Genomic DNA, 17436 nt, shown 5'->3' with positions numbered 1-17436 from the left:
GTGGGTGAACGTTTCGATGCGTGCCTTCACGTGCAGTTTCAAAAAGAGTACCTTTCTTTTTTATATGTAGCACAGTGATTTCTCTCTATAGACAGAATGAAAAAGGGGTATCTTTAGGCGAATATAAACACTTGCTCTAGTTGCTTTGTATCCTATAAGGAAGTTTACAATAAAAGTGATAACAAAACAAGTCAAGAGCAGAGAGAGAGAAGAGAGATGAAAAAAATGAAAAGAGAAACCGACAAAACTCTAAAAAAATTACACTAAAAGTGTTGGTCGCTCCGTACGTGTGACCTGTGATCCAAAAAGTTTCACAATCCCAAAAAGTGAGCACATCCAGCCATTTCAAAAGTGAAGTCACTGTTTTTGGAAAACTGGTGTCGCCGTGAAAAAGTGTGTTGGCTTCAGTTTTTACATGAAGGGAAGCGACATTAAAAATCGTATTCGCGCAGTCCAGTTATGGGTAGAACGGTATCATGAAGATCCTGAAAGTAATCTGAAAAAGAAGAATGAGGTATTGGTTGCCATCGCATTCTTGGAGAGGAACCAGAAGCAATTGCTTTTTAAATTACCTGACATTCCATCTGCTCTTGTGACTGAAATGTAGACACTTTTAAGCTTTGTTGATTATAATGTATCTCGTGGTACAATTTACAACTTCATGGCAACCCAACCTCATCTATCCCATTAAGCAGGCACGGTTCCAGCCTGGGGGAAGGAACAGCAGGGAAAAAACAGTAAAGATGCGAATTTGTCCAAACTGGCGACAGCTGACCGGAACCTCTACAACAAAATCTGGATGAGTCAGCGTTTCACAAAACTTGAAACGAGATATGGCTTGGTGGAAGACGGGAACTTTTGCAGTAGTTACTGTGGGCACACTAAGGCAACGCTACATCGATTTTTACATGCAATACCTGCCACTGGCTTTAAGTAATGTCAGTTTGAGACTTGCAAAGCATATCAAAAGAGAAGATCTTGGATGTGTGGCTGATGATAATTAGCACAGAAACAGTGACAGTTCATTAGTTGAGCTTCGTAAAGGATACTCTCGATGATATGGGCACGTAAATAGAAATGAAGGGGCACTATTCTTGTCGTGGATAATGCTCCTGTCCAACTGATATAGTTGAGTATATTCACTCTCAAGGATACACATGCTTGGCAAGTGCCTTGACAAAGAAAAATTATAAAAATGGTTCAGAAAAAAAAAAGAATAAAGGGGCTTTATTTGGTGAAGAAACAGAGATCATATAATAACAAGAATAAGTATATGACAATCGAGTAAAAGGGCCAGTCGACGTTGTTGCTTTCACTTTTAAAGCCTTGACTGACAATTGGCACCGGTTCCTGCGCCAAAGACATGGTTTGGCAAATCAGTTCTTTACCTGCGCCACTAAGGCCAACAACGCTTCCAGTTTAGAGCCCACTAAGTCGACACTGTCCGGGAAAAACAAGGCTGGAGTCTTTTTGACTCGGCACACGAACGCCGATGGGCGATCCTTGACCAGAGCGCGAAGTTTCAGACCTATTGTCAACCATAGAAACTGGAATGAGACCCTTCAAACAGCTTACATTCACAAAATTCATTTTACCCATTATCACAAACCGGGCAATAGCAAGACTGTATTCTTGATGACGGGAGGCTTGAATCAAGTGACACTATTGGTCTTTCATCATTTTGGGACATTTTAATCCCAATTCGTGCAGCTCTTTGGTGCCATTGTCTCCATCATCTTTTCTTCCAACCTCCGTGCACCCAAGCTCACCCTCAGTGCATTTAAATAACAAATCCGTCTTGTGGCCGTGCTTTTTGCGATGGCTTGCCGATCGGCCTCTGTTTCGGCGATGACTGCTTGCCACACTTTCTTTTTCGCCACTAACAAAAAACAAGTATAATCAATTAATCAAGTTATTAATTTAATTCAACATGTTTTCAGCCCTACCATCTTATGTCGACCTTGACATTGTCGAATGCTGTGTCGATGAACGACCAAATGCGTCGCATCATGTCAGCTTCTGTTTGGTCTGTGAGAGGAAAATAGTTTCCTTGAAAGAGCCGCAACGCTGAAATAATGGAGAATTGCGCCCATTCAAGATCGAAATCTTCATCGAACTCGTAATGACGTTTCCGTATTTGTCGTCGCAAAGCGTCCAATGTTTCCTACACATTGTCAGATAAATGGTAAATAACGAAAAGAAAAGACGCCCTTACTAGATCCGAAAATTTATTCAAGTAATTGAGCAGCTGCTCCGGACAAGGTGGAAGCGTGTGTGCCTTGTGGCTGCTAATTTCATCAATTTCGTCCTTCGTGAACCGGCTTTCCCACAGCGGGTCGGAGGGATCAATGATAAAGCTATGGGACAAGCTATACTACAGCAGTCAGCGAGTCTTACTGCTAACAAGATAAACACACTTACTGTTCGCATTGGCACTGAAGGCCATGTCGAAAGATCTCGTCCTCAACGACCTTGCCCGTCTTTAACCTCCACTTTTTCTCATTGGGCATGTTTTAAAACCGCACTGCGAAAGTTATCCAGGAACTCAGATGTGACAGTCCGTGCAGTTTTACTGCTTCTCGTGGCAGTGCTTCGGGTACTACTGTTGGATGTGCTGGTTGAGCTTGCATTCTCTTGTTCTTTATCAGCCGAGGCTTCTATGGGTGTGGTATTATGATGTTGTGAGGTCGTCAACATGCATGATACGTTCTAGGGGTAGTGGCTGTTCCTCCAGACTAGATAGCTATATCAATAACACAATTTTTTTGCAGAATTTTTCTCTCTATTACCGAAAGGATCTGCGACTTCTCCGAAATCAACACTCTTGGCATCAACTTTCGGCGGCTTGACTTTTAAAAAGTTATTGAAATAGAAGGCTTGGGCTTTTCCGTATCTTGCGGACCACACGGAAGCAAGATCATCCCCTTTTCGGTGATATGCTACAATTACTTGCTCATGAGTTTCAACGAAATCAGCCAGAGTCGGAGAGGTCGTCGATTGAAAATATGGCAAGAAAACTACATAATAATGAGCGTACAAAATAACAGCGTAAACCCATGTGAACAGTTACCATCATAGAAGGGAGGTGGAACAGTTGACATAGTGGGGCATATGTGCTTCGAGAAGTGAGCAAACATCCCATTGGCAACGCCTTTGTCTCAGGAATGTTTACTTTGTGACGTGTAAATTTTTTTTTTTCTGAACGACGTTTTCATGGCTTTTCTTCCTCTCTTTCCAATGCAAGGCATAAGATGAAAGCATGTGGCTACAAGAGCCTACCTTTGTATCGCATCGTGCACTAAAGATTTGGGGGTAAATAACGATCATTACATAACTGGGGCGACCGTCTAAACTTTTCCTAGTTCCCTCATGATGGTTGCGACTGTCTCATTGGTGTTTCGGTTTCTTTTTTCTTATCTTTGTTTCTTAACGAATAGGCCCTACCTTTGTATCGCTTCGTGCCTCTTAGGATTCGGGTCGAGTAACGATCATTGCATAGCCGGGGCGACCGTTTAAACTTTCCCTGGTTCCCTCATGATGGTTGCGATTTTCTCTTTGGGTGTTTCGGTTTATTTCTTTTTCCTTTTCTTCTTTTGTTTCTTCATGAATAGGCCCTACCTTTGTATCGCTTCGTGCCTCTTAGGATTCGGGTCGAGTAACGATCATTGCATAGCCGGGGCGACCGTCTAAACTCCCCTGGTTCCCTCATGATGGTTGCGATTTTCTCTTTGGATGTATCGGTTTTTTTTTTTTTTTTTTTTGGCAGGCCACATAAGGTAAACATTCCCTGAGAAAAAGATAGGCTGGCACATCTCAAAAACCATCTTGTTTCCTCATTGCCACCTGTTCCACCTCCATGTTATAACGGTAAATGTTTACAGAAATTATGGCGTTTTATTTCGTATGCTCATGCTTATGCTAAGTATTTGATCGTATTTTTTTTAATCGGCTACGTCTACGCTTTCAATCGATCGCAGCTCCGACTCAGGCAGGTTCTGTTGGAACCTCATGAACAAACCCCTGTCGCATACCATCTGAACGGTGAAGATGACGAAACCTAATCCGTCCGCGAAACTATGAAGTTGATGACAGAACTCTCTGGCATCGATCAGCGTCTCGTTACTTGGTCATCCTCGCGCAAACGGTGTAGCCGAAAAATGGATTTTGCGTCTCTACAAGATATGGAAAAGCGAGCGTTTTATTCCAGAAACGCTCCAAAGGTTCTAAAACGCAGGCCGCCAAAAGTCAATGCAAAAGGTGTCTTCTCGATATCATTTCGGGAATAGTCATGCAGCTATTCAGTCTGAGGTCTCGGCTGGCTAGGACAAGATGGTGCAACCTCAGCCAGCTCATCTAACAGTAACTCAAGCACTGCCACGAGAAGCAGCAAAAGTGCAGGAATTGTCTCTTCGGTGTCCCTGCATAGGTTTCGCACGGCGTTCGCGAAAATGTCCAATGACAAAAAATGCAACTTTGAAGACAGGAAAAGGTCGTCGAAGATGAGATTTTCCGACGTGGCCTCCAATGCCAATTCGAACAGTAAGTGTTATTCTCCTGCTGGTAGTAAAACAATTGCTGACTGCTTTACGATATCTTGTCCCATAGCTTTATCATTGATCCCGCCGACCCGCTGTGGGAAACCCGATCTACGAAGGATAAGAAATTCGTAATCACCACTCACATGTGCTTCCACCTTGTCGGAGCAGCTGCTGGAGTACTTGAATCAAAATTCTCGGATTTGGTAAGCGCGTATTGTTCTTTTTTTTTATTTTATCAAAACTCTATCTGACAATCTGTAGAAAACATTGGATGCTCTGCTACGTCAAACACGGAAACATCGTTACGATTTTCGATGAAGATTTCGATTTTGAAATGGGCCAAGTTTTCTATGATTTCATTCCAATTGTGCCATTTGATCCAGACCACCCCCAAACCATTTGTGAGGATGGGTAAATATACTTTGTGAATGCAAGTTGCTGAAGGGTATCAACTCATTCCAGTAAACATCGTTGCATAACTGAAGCGACCGTCTAAACTTTCCAGGGCTCCCTCATAATTGTTGCGACGTTTTCATTGCGTTCTGTGCCACTGAGGATTCGGGTCTTCTGCTTGGCTCTATGGTTTGTCTGTTTGGCGCTCTGGTCCTTTCTTCCGGGAGATTCGTCCATCAAAACTCTTGGCTTCCCTTTTATAATTTCTCGTCACTTTACAATATCCGTTCTTTTTATTTTCCCTCGCCCCTTTCGGGAAGTTGTAGTTTGATAGCTTGTTTTTTTTTCTGCCGGCCTTCTCTCCTTTCCCGACCTTCGTCACATACAACGTTAGATTAGCGGCAGACTTGCTTTCATAAAGTGACCGATTTCTATCACCATAATTCCATTTGACTGTCTTTTGAAGTCTTTATTCGCTTTTGAACCCAAGTTTCGTTTCAGTGGTGGAAATTTTGGGTCGGCAATAAGCGTCTGCCTGCAAGTGACGGTGACTTCCAAAAGGGGACAAATGTGATCAACAACTTTGCATTCGTTCATTCTGAAGAGTTGTATCAATGTTCATTCTAACGCTCATCAGTTTAGTAAGTGGCCCATTATTTAGGCAAAGAAAGGCTGTGGGACTGTGCTTGTTTATTGAAGCGGGCTTACTTTCATCTAGTGCTTTGCTGTGTTTGTGGATGCAGGAAAACCTGAGCCACGATTATTCTGCAAATGTTTCTGTGGATCCAACAGCACCGTCTTTGAGTTACCTTTGACGGATCCCAAACCGTGCGCGAATTGTACCAAGCAATTTTGCTTGGATAATGTTGAAGAGGGTATATGCGATGGTATCGCGGATGCCACATGTCCCAGTAACGATTTCAAAACCGCTTGTTTCGGTAGGTGCTTCGTCCTACCCAACTCGTCGCTAACTACGTCAGCACTCATATATATCAAACGACATTTTCATCTAGCGCGCGATTCTTTCAAAGACGAAATGATTATTCGATCTTTCCTGTTCCTGGCTTTTGCTTTGGTCCTTTTTGCAGCTGCCAAGCCATATATTGACAAATGGCGACAGGTAAACTTTGGGAAAAAGACGATATTAGTAAGAAATGCTTACCATGTTATCCGATCATGTGTATAGCAACGTCGTGAACGCAATCAATATCGCGCCGTCGCAAGTACCGACTATTAGCCTTTCTTCCTGCCCCATACCCATGATAAATGAAACAGCTGGCTGTATCTGAGCAACCTTTTTTAATAACTATCAATTGCAGACCTGAATACATGATGCAAAACTTATTAATCTCCTTATTTGATTCAGTGTTTGAGCTTTGCAATTAGCCACGTGAGGGTATTATTTAAAAGCTTGCCATCTCATATAGGATGCATTTATCTACGCCACGTTGGAGCGTGACACAAAAAATTTTTAGAGTTGCTGAATCATGGTCTTTAGTTGTGATCGCGTGGATCATCCATACATGGTTCTCTTTTGTTAATGGAAAGTGGGTGGGGATCAGCGGCAAGGTAGTGTTGAAGGAAATCCTGATCTGCGAAACTGATCAGATAAGAATTGTTTCATTTAGTGGACTTAAAAAATGATTTCTAAAAGTTTCTCATCGCGCTCACACGACGAATCCTTTTGCGTTGCGTTGTATGAGTCAACAGCGTGGGTGTTGAAGCATCAGGGCATGCTTATATATTTATGAGAAAAGAATATTTTGGAAAGGATGACAAAATGGTATAGCTTGTCACGGAGCAGAAAGCTGGGAGAATTAGGTGGATTTAAGGTTACTTAAAGTAGATGGTCAATGGGCAGCGCAATATTGGAATGCAAGATGGTTTTCGAACGCCGGCAGTTGTCAAAAGCCTAAAAATGGAAAAACCTCGTGCTTCCAAGCACCAGATTGTAATTGCAACGACAAGCGTTAGTTAGTTTTTTTTTCTCAGAGTCGGTTGCTTAGCCATGCCACGGCGGTTTCAAACAAGTCTGGAACTTTATTGAACACTATGCATCTCGATGACCACCGGCTGTCGTTGACTGAATTTCACACTAACACCACCCACCCGTCGCCATCCAATAACACCATGGGCTCATCCCCACCCACACATGACGATGATGACCAATACAAACTAGTCAAGGAGGCAAGGACTTCACCAACAACCACCTCAGCCGATACCGAGATGGAACAAGAACTCCAAGCGCCGTTGGATACGGTACAGGATACCGCGTGCTCTCGACGGATATCCGAATCCTCTGCAGAACAATCAGTCCAATCAATAGAACCGGCAACGCCTTTATCTCACGAATCCAATCCAGCCCCTTGCGAGCGATTAGCCGAACAGCAAGATCAATATGACGCCCAAAGAATTTCCAGTGAACAATCGCATCAAAGCAGGCCATCTGATGCAGCAGTACCCATGGATAATACACATCAAGCCACGATTCAACAGACCCAACGAGCTTCACAAGTGATGATCGATCAGTCGCCACATACAGTGTCTAGTACCTTATCGGACGGTCATATGTCTGATATACACCTCAATGCTTCCGACGATGATGATTCGGATTCAAGCGATATTGAAGTCATAGAGTTCGAAGAAGACCAAGCTATGCATGCACGTCAGTTGGATCAGGCATCTGTGACGGACGCCAATGCCAGCGCGACAGCACCGGCATCAACCGAGTCGCAAGCCTCTTCTTCTTCGTCAATGAACGAGTCTTTGAATGATCGTGCAGATTCGTACTTTGATGTTCCTTACAAAATGGATCGAAACGACTCGGCCGACACTGCTGCAACTTCGCCCAAATCGGTCATTCATAAAGACTCCCAGATTGAAGGCCTGTCCGATTACCAATTAATCGAGGAAATGCCGCCCAAAGACCAACACCCTGAGCAGCTTGTCACTCCTGTAACGCGTGATCTTCAAACCATTACCGTAAGCGATCTCAAGGACATTCCGTTATCCGAAGAAACGCCGGTGACAAATGAATCCACCTCCCCCATCAGCGCCCTCACGTCGTTAATCCCTGATTCTCATGCCGCATCCAAACCAGTCACTTCGTCCCAAGTAAGTGATGAAAGCTCTTGTTTTTCTACGTCCAATATGATCTATTTGCATCTATACTCATCAACTAATTCATATTCTTAATTTCCTATTTGTACAGCCCCTTAAACGAATTGATACAGCTGTGGCTACCGCGCCAACCGCCGCAGCAAGTCCACGTAGTTTATTTAATGGGTTGTGGTCCCCATTCAAGAACGTCTCCATGAGTTTACGCGGTACCGCTAGTGCAACGCCAACATCCGCGAGTAAAAATACGCAAAGGCCTTCCAGTACTTTTACTGCACGTCAACAAAAGATGTTGTCGCGTCCGCCTAGTGTTATTGCACCTCTGACAGTGTCACAGGAAGCTTTGCTCGCTGAAATGGAACAACTCAATAGTGCCAATACGAACGATCCGAAAGCTAAAGTGCTTTTACACATCAAGCGGCAATCCATGCGAAGAAGCATAATGGTCGGCAATCCATTGGAGAGAAAAGACGAAAATATGATGACGGATGATTATGACTGGGGTAATATTGTATTCTTGCTTCCATACAGGCCGATGCACGAGGTGGTAACCCTTGCTTTTTTGGTTACCCTTAGAATTATGGGCTAGTATTATTTGCGAACAGGATCTGACAAAACCGATCAAACTGCTGCCCAAACATGTGCAACGTGGTGTTCCGCCCGCTTTACGAGGCATGGTGTGGCAGCTATTGGCTCAATCCAAAAACGCCAACCTGGAGCGTGAATACAGCCAACTGTTAAAACTAACGAGCCCTTATGAGAAAATGATTCAGCGAGATTTGGCAAGAACGTTCCCCGGTCATGAAGTGTTCAAGGACAAAGACGGCATTGGTCAGGAAGGCTTATTCAACGTGATGCGAGCCTACAGTGTGTTTGATCAGGAAGTCGGTTATTGCCAAGGTTTGGCATTTGTGGTCGGTCCGCTGTTACTCAATGTAAGCTGAAAGACTCTTTGCTTGTCTGGCGTACCTTTTCTCAATTCAAAAACTCCAAAAACTCATCTCATGATTATGTTTCTCAGATGCCAGATGAAGAAGCATTTTGTGTATTTGTGCAAATGATGAATAAGTACGGATTTCGTGGACATTTCACCCCGGATATGGAAGGACTGCATTTGCGTCTGTATCAATTTGACGCCTTGTTGGCTGAGCATCTCCCTCACGTAGCTCGACACTTGCAACTTCAAGGCGTACGATCCACTATGTACGCCTCTCAGTGGTTTATGACGCTCTTTGCGTATAAATTCCCGCTGGAGCTTGTGTTTCTCATTTACGACGTGATCCTCGCCGAAGGAGCCAGCGCCATTTTCAAGTTTGCCATTGCGCTACTGAAACGAAACGAAACCACCATTCTCGGCCTGGATTTCGAGCAGCTGCTCGACTTTTTGAAAAACAAGCTCTTTGAAGAATACAAGGTAAGGTGTCATTTACCGACACCATTCGTGACATTATTAACTAACTGTATGCGACATGTTTTTCCCTAGTCCAATGATCGGCGCTTGGTAGATGACGCTTGCGCACTGCAAATTTCACCGAAGCGATTGTTTCAGCTGGAGAAAGAGCATAAACAGCAACTCGCAAAAGAACTCGCCGATGCTAAACTTTTGGATGAATTGCAACAAACAAACATCGCTTTCAAGAAAAAGGCGAAGGATTTAGAGTTCGAAGTTGCAGAACTCCGGAGAGAACATCAAGATGTGTCGGAGCAACTAATCGAGAGCAAAGACAATCTGATTCACTTATATGACGAGCGCGATTCACTCCAAGATCTGGTGGATTCACTTCAAGCGGAAGTGACGGGCTTACCATCCCAAGTGGAACAGCAACGCCGAAGTCAGTTCGATGAATTGTGCAACGAGAACTCCCAACTAGTCCACAAGAATTGTCTACTGGAAGATCAATTGGCATCGATTGAGGCGTTGCTGATTGATATGAAAATGAAATATGCACAAAGCGAAAATCAAAAAGAAGAGTTGCAAAGAACTTTGTTTGAAATCAAACGATCCATTACCACCTAGACGTACGCTACCCTTTTCACCGTTTATCCCTCTCTTTGTCCTATTCTCACTTTGTGTCCTACCCTCACTTATACCCTATCAGTAATAACCCGTATAAAAGCTATAGATAGTTTGACTAATCGTTTCCCAAAGATCTCTGACAGCTGTTTTTGATATTACCATTTTTGGCAGATTGGACTGTGAGTCGAAATCCTCCATCAAACCGTCCAAAAAAAAATGCATTCATCATTGACCCCTTCCCTACAAAGCTATGCTTTCCCGCGTAGAGTCTGTCCAAAAATTTATTATAAACCAGTCAATGTATCACGAGCAAAGTAAGCTCCGTTATTCATGCAAAGTGAACTGACAACGAAAACCATAGTGATGAAAATTTTGACGTAAAACGGGAAATTACAAAAAAAAAAAAAAAAAAAAAAAAAAATAAGCCGGAACGAAAATAAAAACTATCTATGAACAACCAATAACATCATACAGCGGCACCAGGAGAAGGGAGGGCAAAAATTTACAGTTGCTCTTCTTTCATGGTTCTCACGAGATTATCTCGATGAATGACACATTCGGCATCGATGTAACCCAAAATGCCGGGGATTTCGGAACTTTTGCATCGCTTAATTCTCGCCACTTCGCTGCCTGAATAATTCACCAATCCCTTGCCAATGACCACATCGGTGAATTCGTTGTCACTGATCTGTTTTCGGTACACAATCTGAACCGCCTGTTGAGAAACAAAGCTATTCGCCACATCGACAATACCCGCTGCAAATAAACTGGATCGCTGTTTGGGAGACAGAATAGCTCGAGCCGCACCTTCATCGACGTAAATGATACCAGCCGTATGTAATCCGTGAAGAATCCACCATTTGCGGTCCAACAAGGGGTTGTTCTTGGCTGTAAATCGAGTATACATCGGCAATGCCGCCGTTGAGCGAGCCACTTCCAATTCCTTCTCATCTGCCGCATCGGCTTGGATAATCTTGATAATGTTACTGGGCGTGGCACCATGAGCAATTATCGTGGTTACACCCGCCGCAGTCGCTAGATCAGCAGCGATTAATTTGGTCATCATTCCGCCCGTACCCAATGCAGATCCTCGCGATGTAACAGACACTAAGAGTTCCCAACTGGGTATGAGAATCAGTGAATTCCCTCAATTGCATTCACATCACTTTACCTTTCTCTTTGAGAGATCCAATATCGTCGCATACCAATACCGGTTTTGCATCAGGATTAGAACGAGGATTATCCGTATACAAACAATCCACATCCGTCAACAGGAACAAATAATCCGCCTTCACCATCCCTGCCGTAATAGCTGAAAGTGTATCGTTGTCTCCAAATCGAACGCCCTGTTACCTTATGTTAACCCATGTCCCTCTTACTCCTTTCTCTAACTGTTTTGTGACTCTTTGTACTTTACCTGGGTGGAAATGGTATCGTTTTCGTTGACAATAGGCACCACACCCATTGTCAGTAATTCTTCAAGACAATTTACAGCATTCAAGTATTGTGATCGCTGACAATCGAAAAAAAAAGTGAGAAAAAATTTCCAGGGAAGTTTGATGTTCAGATTGATGATAACATACGTCGGCCAGATCGTTTTTAGTCAAAAGAATTTGAGCTACGGGTTGATGGAATTGACCAAATAAGTCGTCATAGAGAGCCATGAGACGTCCTTGACCCACGGCAGCGAGAGCCTGAAGTACCATGGAAAAAGAACATAGAGCTGATCAGCGTAACGGAGAGAGAACAATGAGCTCACACTGCGGCATACCTGAATAGCTGAGAGTTTGGAAGGTTTCTCTGCCATATTCAATCGTCGAAGACCGGTGCCAATAGCTGCACTTGTCACCAAGACAACTCGATGACCGAGCGATTTCAGCTTCAGGACCGCTTCCACCAGGGAAGATAAGTTGGACAGTAACGGAAAGTGGGTCTTCTCATCGCAAATGGATGAAGTTCCCACTTTAATGACAATCGTCAAAGAACTCTTGTTGGGACGAGTGGTATTTTGTGCGTTTTTATGAAGCATGCAATCAATCAAGGGGCAAGAAACGATGAACAAGCATCGAAATACCTCTTCTTTTTTTATTTTAAGAGAGATGACTCACAGTGGCCAATCAGGAAACTCCGCCCTTTGTGCAACGATCAAAAAAAAAAAAGGATACTGCATTTTTTCGCTGGACCTTGATTGGTGTTTCCATGGATGTCTAATATTGCTTCCAGTGCATATACGGCTTAACTTCTTCTTTTGCCCCGTAATAAACTTCATGATAAAGCAATGACGTATCATCTAAAGGAAACCGGTGACTGCGTGAATGTGTCTCCAGGGTTTTGTGGAAATGAACCGAGACATAACCGCCGTTGAATCCCCCGGTTTATTCATCCAAATAAATCGGCGGGATCGCTAGGTTTCATTATACGTGATCACCATGAACAGATCCTTGTGTCGGAACTATTAACCACCATTATATAAGAGGGATCAACTTGCAAATCCTCGAGATTATCACTTTTTACTGTTTGTTGTTATCATCGCAAAGAAAAACAAAATGTACACAAAGTCTTTCATCACAACTGTCTTCGCTGCTGCTCTCTTGGTTATCGCCGTCCAAGCCCAAGACAACGGCAACGGCAATAACGGTAATGGCAATGACAATGGCGGTAAGTTGAAAATGATCAGCTGCATGATATTTGCAAGCAAACACTAAAACTTGTTATCATATTAAGGAAATCTCTCGTCCTTGAGATCCATGTAAGTACAAACGTCAACCCATTGGCACTCATTTAACTCACTGTGGTGATCTGCCTTTTTCTTTAAGTGTCTCGTCCTTGACCGAAAAACATGGCTCCCACACCAACTCCGGTATGGTCTCGTCGACTTACGTTAGCTCGCCGGTGTCGTCCTCGTACGTGAGCGCTCCTTCGTCGTCCTATGTCTCGAGCGTGATTAACTCTGTAAGACCCACTGCCACGGGCAATAACGGTCACCCAGCTAACCCTGGTAACGCCGTCATGGTGAACTCCAACACTGTGATGTTCCAAGCTTCCGCTTTGGTCGCCTTGTTCATCGCCAGCTTCGTTGTCATGCTCGCTTAATCACCAAGGCAATGGCCCATAATAGAGAGGAAAAGACCGAATAACATATTCTACAACTAGTAATTTAATAAAATTCCTCTACTTTTTAATTATACGTCTTGAGCTTTTTACTATGTGACATGAATAATCTGCCTCCAAATGCGCGAACCCATGTGCGGAAAAAAAAAGCTCTGGTATAATCGAGACAAGGGCATGTCAACGTCATATTGAAAAATATGTCTTTTGTTACACAAGTAAAACATGTCCTAAGGTAAGGGTGTTGAGTATTTTCCGTGCAGCGCCTAGAGATGATAGAAAATGCTCTGAATGAAGTGGGGGATCTGTGTGGTCGCTTGGTTTCAAGAAAATGGGGCAAAGCGAAGCATAAGTAATTTACAAAAAAACATGCATCCAAGTTCTCGGGTGCATGCCTTGTTTCGATCGAGGATTAATCAAATAAAGATAGGGCGATTAGAAACTTGATCCTTTACTAAATCATAAGCGAATGCTGGTTAAACTACCCAGAGTGCCAATGAATGGACGTTGGAACTATTGTGTGCCAAGTATCTGTAGATCAATCAATTGAGTTTGGGAATGAAAGAATACCGTTCAATCGATTGGCATGTCGCGCGATCAACAAAATCCCGTTTTGGGATTCCCCGATTTAAGCTATCAATTGCCTTTTTTGGCTATCCTGTCAACGCAGGATTTGTACGACAACCGGGCAGGAATTCGAGTAATGAATGCTGTCATTTATTATATTTTTCTACAATATTTTAAAGCATGATTATAATGGTGTTGCTCCTCAATGTAAGGATTACATTGTAAAATTGAAAACAATGGCGATGATAGGTCCAAGGTGACGACAATTCTGACGGGAGGGGTCTGTTTGCTTCGAACAAAATTTGAGTGCGCGCGGGATAAAAAAGAAGTCAGACTGGCACACAAGTGTGTGGTTTGTTTGAATCACCTTACAGTGGAACGATGATTACAGCAGAACACAGATTATCGGAACAAGGTCTCTCACGAAGAAGTCGACAATCTTTGGCATCTATAGCTCAGGATACATTACCACCACCGGTGCGCTTTAATTCCCTTCGCATGCCCGAAGAACAACTGGCCAAGATACAGAATAAACGTTTAAAAGAGTTTTACATGGTAAGGGTAACAAAAGAAAAATCGACGAGCAATTGAGTCATTGATGAATGGTGTTTCCACAGCATCAGAATGCGATGATTGATCGTTTCATGGAGGTCGATCAAGTATTGGATTTCTTACAACGAGAGATGGATCCGAGATCATATGGCACAACATTGGCACCATCTCATCGGTCGTCTTCGCCTTCGTCAGCACCGAGTGGGATGGTAACCGATGAAGAAGAACAGATTGAGACCAATGGAGCGAGCGCCGAAAACGAGCCACTGATAAGACCTCAACTGCGTTCCAAAAACACACCCAAGTGGATTGTTCAATTGGCTATCAACTTGTCATTTGTGGTCAATATTGTTATGTTCGTAACAAAGCTTTTTCTCGCATTTTATTCCGGCTCCATGTCTATTCTCGCTTCCGCGTTTGAAAGCTTCCTGGATGTCCTAAGCAACGCCATCATCTACTTTACCATTCGCATCATTCGAAAAAAGGATCATTATGCATATCCCGTCGGAAAGGTAAAAAAAAAAAAAAAAAAAAAAAGATTGATTCATGGGAGCCGAGATATCCTGCAAAGTATCTTATTTCGCAATATATTGATGGATTTAGTCACGTATGGAACCATTGGGAATTATTGTATTTGCGGTTATCATCACAACATCTTTCTCTCAAGTGTTGATCACTTCCATTGAAAGATTGACTGATCCGTCCAAGGCCTCCGAGGAGCTGGATCTCAGCCCATTAGCATTGGCGTTGTTGATCAGCAATATCGTATTAAAGGGAATCTTGTGGATTTGGTGTCTTACCATTCGCGGAAGCTCAAGTGTACAAGCCTTGGCTCAAGATCATGGGAACGACGTGGTGTTTAATATTGCTAGCACCATTTTCCCGGTCATTGGTAGGTTAAAATTAATGTACATGTTTTTCATTGCGAGACGATGCTGATCGGTAGTATGTTGGTGTATTCACTAGCTGTTTCGGCTGGAGCGCCATGGCTCGATCCAGTGGGAGCCATTTTGCTATCCATTTATATTATCCAAGAATGGATGGTTGTGCTTTTGGGTAAACTATCTAATACACGAAGAGACAAACATTGTTACTTGATTGGGCTTATCATCTATGCATGATTTACCTCCTTTGTCCTATAGAAAACATTCGACGGTTGACTGGTCAAGCAGCGAGTGTGGACGATGTCAAGCAGCTTACCTATATGGCTTACCGATTTTCAACCAAGATTGAGGCAGTCGATACGGTAAAAAAGAAAAGCTCTACTTGTCGTTATTGAGATTTGCCAGCTAATTGTAATCCATATTTTCCGGTGCCATTGCGATAGGTACGTGCCTATTATATTGGCGACCGTCTACTAGTCGAGGTGGATATTGTCTTGCCTCCAGAATGTCCATTGCAAGAAGCTCACGATATTGGTGAAGCGTTGCAAAATGCGCTGGAGATGATGGAAAATGTGGAGCGAGCATTTGTTCATCTGGATTACACTGCAGAGCATGAAATTGAGCATCGCCGGGTCGTAGAGGGCGTAGGCTTCGGTCATTAAATGGGTTATTATTCTTTGTACACTGCATATATATCATACATTCTTGATCAAACGGTATCTGTTCTGCATACCGTACTGACAACGAGCAAGACTTCAATTGATTCCCTTTTTTTATTGACCAGCAGGGATACCATACCGAATTTTTTTAAATGCATGAACCAGATTACAAAAACTAAAAATTTTCGCACTTGTCCGATTTTGGTATCGTGTGACACCCGACCCTTCTTTCGTTGCATAGTGCCTATTGAACTAGGCACTGTTAAACTAGTAGCTGCCAGCAAATGAACAACTTGTGCAAACGATACGAAATAGCAAGATTATGCAAAAAATTGGCGATCAAATATCTGATCAAATGTGTGGAATTAATAAAGTCAGAATGGATGATCATCAGGGAAGCGCTCGAGCCCTCATTTTTTCCCCAACTCTGGGCTTTTTCGGTTTCAAAATCCGGTTTTCTCCAAACATGGAAACTTTTTTGATTCTCGTCAGGCCCCAACTTTAAATTATTTTTCTTGCTTTATTTACCCGCGTCCACGAACCTATAGTAAATGAGCATCATAATAATTATATCATCAAGGAAGCATGGAATTACGTTGGCCAAGTAATTAAAGAAGATCAGCACCTGTATGTCGGTGATCCTCAATGAATCCCTGCACATGCGGGAGAAAGACACTTTTTTTTTTCTTTTTCGTCTTTTTTATCCGAGCAGCTTTTATGCTTATCCTGTAATGTCGGTTGATGAGTACTTGCAAGAGAAAAATCAGCTGCTCATTGGCGATACAACGTGTGACGATCACTCAAGCTGAATGTGCGGAATTGCTTGAAATTAGCCCTGTTTTTTTTCTCGGAGTTCAATGTAAATGACGTATCACCGGTAGTGGTGATGATAGATCATTTGCGAAAGCAGGATATCCATATCATTCGCTGTACATTGCTATCAGAAGATCAATGAGTTGGCCTCAAATAAATCATTTGCATGGTGAGCGTATGGTTGAACAAGGGAAGGTTATTTTTTTTTTTTTTTGTTTCATTGGATTGACTCTCCTCTCCGATTTCGTACGACAAAATCAGGATCCACTGTTGTAGTGGTCTGAGCGACGGATTTGGAGCATGGTACTTTTTAGCCCATTCAGGGCCAAGTAACTTGTTAAAAAAAGATAGAAAAGAGACAGTGGGAAGTCAAGATAAACATGCTGTTCTCCAGAATAACCATGGTGACATGCAGGTGGAACTTTGTAGGGAAATGTTCCTGTCAATTTGCTCTTTAGCTTTCAAGTCACGCCACTTTTTCCCGATGCAAAATAGGCTGTAATACTATTCACACAGACGATATAGTAGATCAGATCAATCATAGTTAAAGTGCAGTAAAATACCGTGGATGTGGTTTCCCACTGTGGGTTTTCTCTCCACCACCCGTCCTTCTGAGCTGATCAACGTCATTGGAAAACCTGTGTCATTACGGTTGGACTGCCAAATTGTCTGAGATTCACCCCAATCATATCACTGTGGATGCCAACAGAGAGCGATTGATGGAGCACACTTAACCCAATGTGAGCCTCCAGCGAATGGAGAGACAGATCGGCATACAAAGGGACGAG

General features: G+C 43.0%; 9 protein-coding genes across 9 annotated transcripts; 7 read left to right on the top strand and 2 right to left on the bottom strand.

The window, feature by feature from the left end:
* Positions 1 to 477: 477 nt before the first annotated feature.
* On the top strand, positions 478 to 1219 carry BYT42DRAFT_553442 (uncharacterized protein; the record flags this gene model as incomplete). Its single annotated transcript, XM_051566476.1, has 2 exons — positions 478 to 610; positions 675 to 1219. A coding segment is annotated over exon 2 (167 nt), but the record flags the coding sequence as incomplete, so codon positions are not given.
* A 157-nt stretch (positions 1220 to 1376) lies between these two features.
* BYT42DRAFT_591550 (uncharacterized protein) lies at positions 1377 to 2510 on the bottom strand (the record flags this gene model as incomplete). The annotated part of the gene is made up of 6 exons (XM_051570549.1): positions 1377 to 1528; positions 1596 to 1624; positions 1664 to 1879; positions 1947 to 2164; positions 2216 to 2357; positions 2422 to 2510. 6 exons carry the CDS (start codon positions 2508 to 2510, stop codon positions 1377 to 1379), a joined length of 846 nt encoding a protein of 281 aa, XP_051428646.1.
* A 1566-nt stretch (positions 2511 to 4076) lies between these two features.
* BYT42DRAFT_609857 (uncharacterized protein) lies at positions 4077 to 4856 on the top strand (the record flags this gene model as incomplete). The annotated part of the gene is made up of 4 exons (XM_051571321.1): positions 4077 to 4220; positions 4484 to 4539; positions 4606 to 4741; positions 4800 to 4856. The coding sequence occupies 4 exons, from the start codon at positions 4077 to 4079 to the stop codon at positions 4854 to 4856; spliced, it is 393 nt and encodes a 130-aa protein (XP_051428645.1).
* On the top strand, positions 4705 to 5491 carry BYT42DRAFT_31072 (uncharacterized protein). The gene is made up of 3 exons (XM_051562969.1): positions 4705 to 4741; positions 4800 to 4949; positions 5044 to 5491. The coding sequence occupies exons 2-3, from the start codon at positions 4853 to 4855 to the stop codon at positions 5328 to 5330; spliced, it is 384 nt and encodes a 127-aa protein (XP_051428644.1). The 5' UTR covers positions 4705 to 4741; positions 4800 to 4852; the 3' UTR covers positions 5331 to 5491.
* Positions 5454 to 6374, top strand: BYT42DRAFT_553423 (uncharacterized protein). The gene is made up of 4 exons (XM_051566475.1): positions 5454 to 5572; positions 5650 to 5869; positions 5945 to 6051; positions 6118 to 6374. The coding sequence occupies exons 1-4, from the start codon at positions 5546 to 5548 to the stop codon at positions 6166 to 6168; spliced, it is 405 nt and encodes a 134-aa protein (XP_051428643.1). The 5' UTR covers positions 5454 to 5545; the 3' UTR covers positions 6169 to 6374.
* Positions 6375 to 8337: 1963 nt separating this feature from the next.
* Positions 8338 to 10065, top strand: BYT42DRAFT_487540 (rab-GTPase-TBC domain-containing protein; the record flags this gene model as incomplete). Its single annotated transcript, XM_051563809.1, has 4 exons — positions 8338 to 8551; positions 8625 to 8983; positions 9070 to 9462; positions 9532 to 10065. 4 exons carry the CDS (start codon positions 8338 to 8340, stop codon positions 10063 to 10065), a joined length of 1500 nt encoding a protein of 499 aa, XP_051428642.1.
* A 424-nt stretch (positions 10066 to 10489) lies between these two features.
* BYT42DRAFT_553419 (glutamate 5-kinase) lies at positions 10490 to 12139 on the bottom strand. Its single transcript, XM_051566474.1, has 5 exons — positions 11837 to 12139; positions 11649 to 11759; positions 11483 to 11578; positions 11237 to 11411; positions 10490 to 11172 (listed from the first exon to the last, which is right to left on the bottom strand). The coding sequence occupies exons 1-5, from the start codon at positions 12092 to 12094 to the stop codon at positions 10568 to 10570; spliced, it is 1245 nt and encodes a 414-aa protein (XP_051428641.1). The 5' UTR covers positions 12095 to 12139; the 3' UTR covers positions 10490 to 10567.
* A 44-nt stretch (positions 12140 to 12183) lies between these two features.
* BYT42DRAFT_553416 (uncharacterized protein) lies at positions 12184 to 13215 on the top strand. The gene is made up of 3 exons (XM_051566473.1): positions 12184 to 12723; positions 12790 to 12814; positions 12882 to 13215. The coding sequence occupies exons 1-3, from the start codon at positions 12612 to 12614 to the stop codon at positions 13156 to 13158; spliced, it is 414 nt and encodes a 137-aa protein (XP_051428640.1). The 5' UTR covers positions 12184 to 12611; the 3' UTR covers positions 13159 to 13215.
* Positions 13216 to 13914: 699 nt separating this feature from the next.
* On the top strand, positions 13915 to 16228 carry BYT42DRAFT_553412 (cation efflux family-domain-containing protein). The gene is made up of 6 exons (XM_051566472.1): positions 13915 to 14295; positions 14358 to 14804; positions 14896 to 15184; positions 15259 to 15348; positions 15435 to 15538; positions 15620 to 16228. Exons 1-6 carry the CDS (start codon positions 14122 to 14124, stop codon positions 15836 to 15838), a joined length of 1323 nt encoding a protein of 440 aa, XP_051428639.1. The 5' UTR covers positions 13915 to 14121; the 3' UTR covers positions 15839 to 16228.
* Positions 16229 to 17436: the final 1208 nt, after the last annotated feature.

Source organism: Radiomyces spectabilis (genome assembly GCF_025331425.1).
Source record: "Radiomyces spectabilis strain NRRL 2753 chromosome Unknown BYT42scaffold_1, whole genome shotgun sequence".
In the NCBI taxonomy this organism is placed as follows: domain Eukaryota; kingdom Fungi; phylum Mucoromycota; class Mucoromycetes; order Mucorales; family Radiomycetaceae; genus Radiomyces; species Radiomyces spectabilis.
This window is presented reverse-complemented; position numbering and strand designations above follow the sequence as displayed.

Coding starts and splice junctions, on each gene's coding strand:
- BYT42DRAFT_31072 (XM_051562969.1), top strand. CDS start 4,853: ATGAAGATTTCGATTTTGAAATGGGCCAAGTTTTCTATGATTTCATTC. Junction 4,950..5,043: donor CAAACCATTTGTGAGGATGG/GTAAATATACTT, acceptor TAAACTTTCCAG/GGCTCCCTCATAATTGTTGC.
- BYT42DRAFT_553419 (XM_051566474.1), bottom strand. CDS start 12,094: ATGCTTCATAAAAACGCACAAAATACCACTCGTCCCAACAAGAGTTCT. Junction 11,579..11,648: donor CTAAAAACGATCTGGCCGAC/GTATGTTATCAT, acceptor TTCGATTGTCAG/CGATCACAATACTTGAATGC. Junction 11,173..11,236: donor TGGATCTCTCAAAGAGAAAG/GTAAAGTGATGT, acceptor GGGAACTCTTAG/TGTCTGTTACATCGCGAGGA.
- BYT42DRAFT_553423 (XM_051566475.1), top strand. CDS start 5,546: ATGTTCATTCTAACGCTCATCAGTTTA. Junction 5,870..5,944: donor TTTCAAAACCGCTTGTTTCG/GTAGGTGCTTCG, acceptor ATTTTCATCTAG/CGCGCGATTCTTTCAAAGAC. Junction 6,052..6,117: donor ATATTGACAAATGGCGACAG/GTAAACTTTGGG, acceptor TCATGTGTATAG/CAACGTCGTGAACGCAATCA.
- BYT42DRAFT_553416 (XM_051566473.1), top strand. CDS start 12,612: ATGTACACAAAGTCTTTCATCACAACTGTCTTCGCTGCTGCTCTCTTG. Junction 12,724..12,789: donor TAATGGCAATGACAATGGCG/GTAAGTTGAAAA, acceptor TATCATATTAAG/GAAATCTCTCGTCCTTGAGA. Junction 12,815..12,881: donor CTCTCGTCCTTGAGATCCAT/GTAAGTACAAAC, acceptor TTTTTCTTTAAG/TGTCTCGTCCTTGACCGAAA.
- BYT42DRAFT_553412 (XM_051566472.1), top strand. CDS start 14,122: ATGATTACAGCAGAACACAGATTATCGGAACAAGGTCTCTCACGAAGA. Junction 14,296..14,357: donor GTTTAAAAGAGTTTTACATG/GTAAGGGTAACA, acceptor GTGTTTCCACAG/CATCAGAATGCGATGATTGA. Junction 15,349..15,434: donor ATGGATGGTTGTGCTTTTGG/GTAAACTATCTA, acceptor TTTGTCCTATAG/AAAACATTCGACGGTTGACT.